Below are 9,868 nucleotides of genomic sequence, written 5' to 3' on the forward strand. Positions count from 1 at the left end.
GAGAGTTTTGAAGATCCAAAGCTTTATCGAACTGTTGTAGGATCTCTACAATATTTATGCATCACAAGACCAGATATCTCTTTTGCTGTGGCAAAAATTAGTCAATTTATACATTCTCCCCTCTTAGCTCATTGGAAGGCAGCAAAGCAGGTGTTAAGATATTTGAGAGGCACACAGCATCATGGTTTAGTCCTGCACAGAAGCGATGATATGAGATTATATGGATTTGCAGACTCAGATTAGGCTACAGATCTAGAAGATAGAAAGTCAGTGTCAGGGTATTGTGTGTATTTTGGGGCTAACTTAATTTCTTGGATGTGCAGGAAACAACCGACTATAAGTCGTTCCTCTGTTAAAGCAGAATTTAGGAGTGTAGCAGCTTGTGAAGCTGAGGTACAATGGCTCAAGCATTTGCTAGAAGAACTGGATGTCAAGCTTCAAACTGCTCCAACGATATATTGTGACAACTTAAGCACTGTTTTGTTAATGGCAAATCCTGTGTTACATGACAAGACTAAACATTTCCAGCTTGAAGTACAATTAATCAGGGACAAGATAAATCAAAAACAGTTACATGTTATGCATATTCCAGGGACAAACCAGGTTGCTGATCTTCTTATTAAACCTTTGACAGCCTCCACATTTGAAAGACTGAGGTTCAAACTGCGAGTTGTCCCAAGGCCAAGCTCGAGTTTGAGGGAGGTGTTGAGATTAAGGATGATTAATTATGATAATTAGAGAACTAATTTTGATTTTAAAAGTGCTATATAAGTAGAGATGGGAAACTCTATTGAAGGGATGACTCATTTTGTTTTACTGAAAAACTAAATTCAATACTTCTATTCTTTAGCTTTTCTTCCCTTTTCAATTTCCCTTTCTTTCTTTCTGTTCTTCTGCGATAAGAACTACTGTTGGAAAATTCCTTTCAGATAGAGTCCAAATCCTACCATACCTTATCTATTGCCAGCCCTATTAGGGATATGTGAACGTGAGGTTCAAATGAAAAGGATTTTTTTGAAATTTTTGAAATATGAAAGTGTCCAATCACTAGATTTTTTATCCCAAAAAAGAGAATATTCATTTTTTTAATAGAATATTCTGTTATTTTAAACGTTTTTTGTCACGGTAGAAATTTAATTAAAAAAATTAACGTATACAGATCCAATTAAAAAAATATAAAGACTTAATTAAACATTCAGTAAAGTCATAGGGACTTGCAAAATAATTAAACTTTTTTTTCTTTTGGGGATCTTTACTAGGGGTGCACATGACTCGACCCGGTCCAAAAGCCCGGCCCGGTCCCGAACACTTTAGGGGCTAATTTGGTGTGATTTCATCGGGTTTAGAGCCGGGTAAGGGTCTCAAAAATAGACCTGGTCATTATTTTGGGTCGGGTCCGGGCCATAGCTCGGGTCACCCAAAGTCGGCCCGGTGGCCCAGTCATCATACACAATTAATATTGTGTGTTATTACTTATTAGTGTTGAATCATGACTATTCTTATATGGAATTTAAGTATTGTAAATCTTAATATTTTGTGTTATTAGTCATTATAAGACTATAAGTTAATGTTTTATGTTTAGAATGTATAAGACTTTAGACTAATGCATAATATTGTGTTATTTGTATTGATTTAAATATTTGGTATTATTAGACAATATTAGTATTGATTGTGGTTATGCTTTAATTGTGAAGAAGGGTTAGTTCTTGTTATATTTTTCTAACTGAATTTTACCATGTTAAATAATGGTTGGAGTCTTGGAAATTTGGATATTTTTACATGCTAACTTACAAGAAGGTATCAACGTAATGTAATGTTAACGGCCCGATTTTCACCCGATTTTTACCCAGTTTTCACCCGGTATAATTGTGGCCCGAAAGTGTATTGGTTTCATCGGGTCTAGGGCCAGGTTCGGATCTAATAAATAGACCCAGTGTATATTTCGAGTCGGATCTGGGTCACATCAAACTCGGCTTGACCCGCCCATGTGCACCCTAATCTTTACCGGGACTAATTAAAGTAAGCAAGCATAAGTTGGTAGCTGAGGAGATTGCTGACTTGCCCAATACAAGATTGTTGTAAGTACTCAGTAGTCCATAAGCACGTAGCTTTTTTATACTCTTTTTTGTTTTTTTTTGTTTTTTTCATCTTTAATTTATATCAAATAATATTATGCTTAAGGAATAATACGGCCTGAATTCATGACATTTTGTCACTTTCTCTTAGTTTTAGTGGCTTCATTGCAAAAACTGTGGCGCATCGAAACTAAATATGAACGTGAGACAAATCGATTTAAAATGTTCCTGAAGAGGGAAGTTGGGATCAGAATAGGAACCATTGAGAATGGCATAGGTAACAAGCTTGTTTGCAGCTTCTGTTGCATGGATCCCATCCCAGGTTACGTAGTTGTAAGGATCATCACATGCTGTTGCTGTCACTCTGCGAAATTGTACTTTCCCCCTCCATATCCGCAACATGCTTTCGTGCCATACTTTATCCGTGTTCCAAAGAATATATAAACCGTTTTGAGAAGTGATTAAACTTATATATAGATATGAAGGAGAAGTGTTTGATTTGAACCATGAGAAGTTGGATGCTGAAAGAGCTCTAACAGAACAGTGTGTACATCAGAGAGAGTCTCTCTAGTCTGTCTCAATGTCTCTTTCAAAGGAAACCATACATCCAAATTCATCAATGTCTGAACTATTATTTTGTTATTTAATAATAGATCTGTGTTGGTGTTGAGTCTCACCTTAATTGTGGCACCTATTTCTGCTTCACTCCACCTACACCAATGGCACCTAAGTTGGAAGTGAAGTCATTTTGGCCAATGTAGAATGTGTAAAGCGATTTTCCGAATATATCCGGTGAAGGAAGCTTGGCTTCTGCAAGATGTTGTGAACTAAAATAAAGTTAATTCTAAAAGCAAGAACTTAAAAGGGTTAAAGCTAAGAAAAGTAAAATTAATTGTACTGAAATACTCTTGTTCACAAGACTCGGATACTCTGAAATATTCTATTAATAGGACACCTCATCAATTCTAAACAATACTAATCTGCACCGCAATGCTTGGTTGAGTGGCAATTATGTTTGCCTTGCTAGGAGGTGCACCGGGTTCAAATCCCAGCTGAGGCTGGTTGTTGTTTAAGAACCCATGGTAGTGTGTGTGAGTGTGTTGTGTGGGTATGTGAAACATGGATGTAATGGCTAGGATTGAGGGCTGTCCAATCCGCTTGACCAAAAAAAAAATACTAATCCTATAACTCCTATCTCTATTTTATAATTATTATATTGATGATGATAACACAAGAAAAGGGGTGCCAGTTTTGGCATTGTTAAAAGAAAACTAGTAAGCTCCTATAATACTGCTTCCATTCTTAAATAACTGTTTATTTGAACAAAGTGTTCTATTCAGAGCTAGTGTATATAGGCATAATTTATATCTAGATACATGGATTTGTTAATATGCCACTTTGTCTTTGTGGAACGGGTGAAATAATAAATAAAATTTGGGAACTAGAAACTTTGTACATTTTGCACCTTCTTGATGAAATTCAAGGACTCTGGTTATAAATTGCTTCATTTGGTTGAGCTGGATAGCAAGAGAGAAAGGGCTGATCCCGCTGACAAACAAACAAGTGTTAGGAATAAGCACAGTGGATGCCAATGTTGCATAGTTGGCCCCATGTCTGAAGTTTGATCCTATTGATTGCAGATAGGGACTCAAAAATGGCAATCCAAGAGCTTGAGCTGCCAAATCAAATGTAAAATATAATTATTAATATTAGTAATTTAGTATCAATGAATAACCAGATAAGTCTGCCCTTGGTTTATAAATGGTTGATGACAAAAAACCAACTAAGGAAGAAAGAATATGAAAGATTACCAAGAAAATCAATCATGAGTCTGCCATCGGAAGCTCGGCCAGCTGGTTTTTTGAAGAAAGTAACTCCAAAAGGAGCAGACTGTGCGGGAAAACCTGCATAGAAACCACCAGTGTCTGAGTTTGAATCCCCGAAGTTGAAGATAGCCTCAAAATCACATTTTGTGTGACTTAAACCCACTAAGCATAACAACAAGAAGGCCATCAAGGATGTATACACTACTATAAATATAATGGAGAGGCAGCAGTACTATACATGGAAACACGGCAACCAATTTATTCTCTTGCTGAGACAACCGGTAAAAAATTTCTGGCCCCACTACTCACTCTTGTTATATGCATAAATAATCCAATATCAATTGCTAATCATATATATAGCAGGCGCAACATGCACCACATATGTTTTGGATGTGTTGCTATTAATTAATAGTAACATAGCAGCAGATTACGTAATTGTTGCTTAGGATGCTAATAATACTTAGTATTGTTAGTGGACTAAATCCCCGTAATGGTCCCGAGATTGACGCCGTGCACTAAAATTGTCCCTGAGATTCTAATTGCACTAATTACGTCCCTGAGATTGGAAAATTTGCACCATAGTGGTCCCTGACCCGTTTTCCGTTAACGGGTGGTCCCTGACCCGTTTTCCGTTAACGGCGCGCTGACGTGGCTTGATGACGTGGATTTTTGGTGACACGTGTCACTTCATGGTTTGGCCACGTGTCACGATATGATGATGTGTCGGTCAACGACACGTGGCAAGCTGACATGGATGGGTATGCCACATGTCACAATGCTATTTTGCCACGTGTCAGATTATGCCACGTGTCGCAATGCTATTTGTCCACGTGTCATCCACGATGTCATCGTTACATGTGCACCAAATTGGTCCCTTACTTTGCATCTAATGACTCATTTTAGTCCCTGAAATTGAATATCGTGCACCAAATTAGTCCCTTCATCAGTTTTTTCTCATTTTTTTATAAATTTAAAAGTTTTTATATTTTTTTATACACTAATTTTAATTATATTATAATAAATTTTTTAATTAATAATGTTAACTTGTATCATTGGTGTACATGTTAACTAAAACCAAAACTTTATTATTGCCTCTTGTGTTTATTTGTATCTGTTTTAATATTGTTCAAGTCATAGTTATAATAAGTACTTATATTAATTAATAGTGTAATATATGAAAAAGTCACCTAACAAGTTATAGATAAAATGAATTATTATAATCGACAGTATAAATCTATCTTATTAATTTAGTGAGAAGTTAATTATATAGAAAATCGAACATTCTTAAAATGGATGAGAATAATAAATTTATATTAGTTAATAAGTGTCTTATCAAGTATTCTTAAAATATTTATTAAAGTGTTAAATATTAAAAAAATTGTATTAAGGAATATTATTAGGCAACTACTCCCATGAAAATGCCAAAAACATCTTCTCATGATGATCCTTGTTTAAAAAGTGTAACTTATTTATTTAGCAACACTTTACATAAAGGTAACAATTTTACTTCAAATAAAATCAAGCCCTACAATCTATCATCCAATGGTCAAAATGATGTATCTTCACATGAAGATAATCATTAAATCTTCATTGGAGTAGATACCATAGTATTAAACTCTTAACTTACACTCTTTATTAAATCAATATCAATATGTCACATAATTCTTTTAATAAAATATTGTAGAAAAAAATTGTATAATTAAAATTAATATTTTAAAAATATTTTATAAAAACACTTGTATTTAAATAACTTGTGAAAAGATAAAATTAAAATTAGTGTATTCAAATATATAATGAGAATTTTAAATTTATAAAAAAAAATGAGAAAAAACTGATGAAGGGACTAATTTGGTGCACGACATTCAATTTTAGGGACTAAAATGAGTCATTAGATGCAAAGTAAGGGACCAATTTGGTACACATGTAACGATGACATCGTGGATGACACGTGGACAAATAGCATTGCGACACGTGGCATAATCTGACACGTGGCAAAATAGCATTGTGACACGTGGCATACCCATCCACGTCGGCTTGCCACGTGTCGTTGACCGACACGTCATCATACCGTTACACGTGGCCAAACCATGAGGTGACACGTGTCACCAAAAATCCACGTCATCAAGCCACGTCAGCGCGCCGTTAACGGAAAACGGGTCAGGGATCACTATGGTGCAAATTTTCCAATCTCAGGGACGTAATTGGTGCAATTGGAATCTCAGGGACAATTTTGGTGCACAGCGTCAATCTCGGGGACCATTATGGGGATTTAGTCATTGTTAGTGACATTATTGACCTTGGAATGTAATGAATTCAATGGTGGTGTAAAGTGTTAATTAAGTAATATTAATGGAACTTTTTTCAGTTTTTTGGTTAAGGACTAATCCACCACATATCTAAGCTCCATTTAAGGATCTGTCACTGGCATTCTGGCAATGGGTTATTGCATACATAAGGCGTAATTCGGATCCGTAACACTTGCTTAAGTGGACAAGTGAACCACTCAGCCAACCCAAGTTAGTTCTATGCATACTTTTTGATTCAGTGAACATGGTGGTGTATCTATTTTATTCAAAGTTATAACCAGCAATCAATCATTTTCGCTGGTAAATATTCTATTTATTAATTTCTCTAAAATGGAGGAATTGGGTTTCTCTGTAACATTATTCTTGTCTTTTTTTTTTCTTAATAACGGTCACTGTAGGATAATATTGATTTTATTCAACCCTAGTGACCAGTTTCAATTCAAAATAAATAAATAAACTATATGTAAATATAAATTACAAATAGCTTTCGTAATCATTATTATTTATTAAGACGGGAAAATTGAATATGTTGGCCAAAGAAGAAATGAACGGCATCATCAAAATTCTGTTGACAAATTCATCTGGAAAGATTTACAGCCTAAGAATCAGAATCCAGGGGAACTTTTAATTCTCTCTATTTTCTTTCAGTCAATAAGTCAAACATTTAATTCAGACTTTGCTAAAATACAGGGAACACTGAAAGTACAAGACAAAATGAATTTATAAGAACATCAAGCTCTGCATTTCTTGTTTCACAAACAACCCACATGCCAAAAATATTTCCAGGTAGATAGCAAAAAGGACACATCACTTCAGCCACTGAATTATACACCCCGTCGATACTCCAGTTGCTTTGTGTTCTCTAATAGAATCTGCTAAGCAGGACAGAGATCAGGAATTAAGCTAAGAAATCAATAGGCCATGATTTGATTCCTTTGAAGGTGATCACAAAATTGAGGTACAGCACTTACTTCACGGATGTAATTTGCAACTGCTTTGCAGCCTTCAGTTGCCAGTTGCATAACATTTTCCAAAATGTCAATCGGTAGTTTAGAATCCATCTACAGCCAGCAACAAAAGAAAGAATGCATATTGGGGTAACAAAAAAAAAGGTCTAAAACTAACTTTACACTGTTGACTATAAGAAATCCGAAAAACAAAATGATGCAATGAAAATTAACCTGAAGAAGTGTCACTTTATTCAACTTTGGCAGAATTCCAACAGTTACATCAGGACCTCCAGCACTGTCTTCTACGTAGTTCAAATCTGTCCATATTCATACAACAAGTTTCAATAATTACAAAGTTGCAAAGCTAAAACAAAAGATGAGCAGTTTAAAAGAAAACACAAACTTGCATTTAGCCATTTGAAAAGTCAAGTAAAATAGGTGCATACCAAGCAAAGGGGTGCTATTAAGGTATCCAGCACTACATGAAGTTACAAGATCACACATGGGGATCCCAGCATCAGAAAGGGCCAAAGTTGCAGCATTGATACATGCAGATCTAGTTCCTACACAAGGAATATTGGGGAAAAGAGTTAGTTAATGGTCAATAATGAAGGGCTTCAAAGAAACTAAAGAATCATTTGTTAATACTAGAAAGATTTAACAGAAGATAAATTATTAGAAGAGCACAAGATAAACAAATATTTATCATGAGGAAAAATGGTGATAACAAGATCCCATTATAAGGTTTTAACTTACCACCATCTGCTTGGAGAACTTGGACATAAATATCTATCTGCAAATGACATATATGAATCATACAAACAATAAATATACAATTTACATTAATGAAAAAGAGATTCCAGAAGCTGTGTAAAATGGAACCTGGGAACGAGGCATTAAATGTGTCATTATGCATGCTTCCATAGTCTGTCGAATAACCATAGAAATTTCAGTTGATCTCCTGTAGCAAGAGAAAAATCCCGTCAGAAAAAGAAGAGCAAGAGGTCATTCTCCTAGTGTTAAAGAACCTGGCAATTTGGCCATAAGAACCAGTTTAACACAATCAAAAAGAAAAAGTTAAAGTGTCATAAGATGTATATTGGTGGGGAATGGTATGCCCTAAGTTTCTCCTTCCTTTCCAAATTCTCTTCTGTACTGTCAACTCTTCTCAGACCGAGATATCTTAAAGACCCTTCACTTGGACACATCAGTGATTAGTTGCTCATGTTGGCTACTTACATATCTCAGTGACTCCTTCGTTTGGTTGCTAAATTTAACTGTGGGACAAAGATTCTAGTGTTCTCCAAATTCATCATTGCACTGTTCTAATTGACACATTACATATTCTACTGCTACAGATTGAAATTAGAATGTTATGTACTGCTGACATATTGTTCAGTGTTCTGTTTCATAATATTAGCATTATTTGCATCATCCAATTCAGTCTTGAGCTACTATTTCAACATTATAAATAACTAAAAACAGTGCCCAAACAAAAAAGAACTAGGAATTAAATTTAAGCAAGAGCATATGAGAAAACCTGTCACCCTTTGGTTTCCTCTTGCGATCTCCAGTGCTAAAGTTAGCCATGCTGTACTCACATCGAATCTACAGAGATGATGAGAAGCATGTAGATAGAGAGACAGCAATTAGGTATCCAGCAAAATACACTACCTAGACACAAAATGCATAATAACTTGATAAGAAAAAAATTGTTTTTCACCAAAGCCTGGTCACTCATTTGCTGGCTCCTATTTTGGACCTGAAAGGCATACAAGTTAATACAGCAATCATATCAAATAATGCTGAAATGCAAATTGAAAAGTTATTTACCTCTCTGGGGCCATATACAGCAGCAACCACTTTGGTGTTACCCATCTCAAAAATAGCAGAACTGGTTCCAAAAACAAAAACCACGCATTAGCCAAACCCTAATTTGGAAATTAAGAGGTTTGAAAAGCACGAAAAGAATTACCCATCAGCTCTGGAAACAGCACCAATCTCGGCTCGAATTTGCCGCATCTCCATGGGGCGGCGACCGTCCAAGCGAAGTCCTTCAGGGCTCACATACTCCATCTTCCTTCAATTTCCTTAATCAGGAGAAGAACCAAGTGAGTAGCAAGAGGTGGTGGCGCGGGAAACTGAGCTGGTGCAGCGATTCTAAGCTGCTGGAGTAACACTGTCACAGGAATTAGAGAAGGGCAAATTAATCAAACCGGTCATCGAACTGGTTAAATGAACCGTTGTGTGCAGTTAAAATTTTTAATCTAGGAAAGTTAAAAAAATAAATTTTTTTATTTTACATTAGAGAATTGTATATAAAATAATTATTCTTGTTCTTTTTTATATTTTTTTATAATTTTATAATTTTTAATATAAAATAATAGAATTAACTAAAAAAAAAATTTTTCTATGTAAAAATCATTTAAAGATAGTAGTTTAATAAATAGTATATGTATTTTTTGGTTGAATTTATCAATATAATTTTTTTATTTTTATAATAAATATATGCTTTTAATTAATGATATATAAATAAATTAAAATAATATATAAAATCTCACTATTGATTAAGATTATATATGCATTATATTAATTTTTAAAAATTTTTTATCTATTGTGTTGCCAAGTAACGGTTATTCATTATCGAGTTTACCGTATCAGAGGGCTATGAGTTAATTTCAGAGGATAGAAACCATTTTTTTTTTTTTTTT

At 34.7% G+C, this 9,868-nt stretch overlaps 2 protein-coding genes across 2 annotated transcripts; both read right to left on the reverse strand.

The window, feature by feature from the left end:
• LOC107634317 (GDSL esterase/lipase At4g01130-like) lies at positions 2,342-4,207 on the reverse strand. The gene is made up of 3 exons (XM_016337854.2): positions 3,887-4,207; positions 3,541-3,750; positions 2,342-2,885 (listed from the first exon to the last, which is right to left on the reverse strand). The coding sequence occupies exons 1-3, from the start codon at positions 4,086-4,088 to the stop codon at positions 2,767-2,769; spliced, it is 531 nt and encodes a 176-aa protein (XP_016193340.1). The 5' UTR covers positions 4,089-4,207; the 3' UTR covers positions 2,342-2,766.
• Positions 6,714-9,336, reverse strand: LOC107630067 (exosome complex component RRP41 homolog; the record flags this gene model as incomplete). Its single annotated transcript, XM_016333093.2, is given in 10 exon segments — positions 6,714-7,079; positions 7,179-7,268; positions 7,389-7,474; positions 7,604-7,720; positions 7,914-7,950; positions 8,040-8,118; positions 8,698-8,765; positions 8,881-8,919; positions 8,991-9,051; positions 9,133-9,336. Coding segments are annotated over 10 exon segments (726 nt in total). The 3' UTR covers positions 6,714-7,031.

Source organism: Arachis ipaensis, chromosome B03 (assembly GCF_000816755.2).
Source record: "Arachis ipaensis cultivar K30076 chromosome B03, Araip1.1, whole genome shotgun sequence".
NCBI classification, from domain to species: Eukaryota; Viridiplantae; Streptophyta; class Magnoliopsida; order Fabales; family Fabaceae; genus Arachis; species Arachis ipaensis.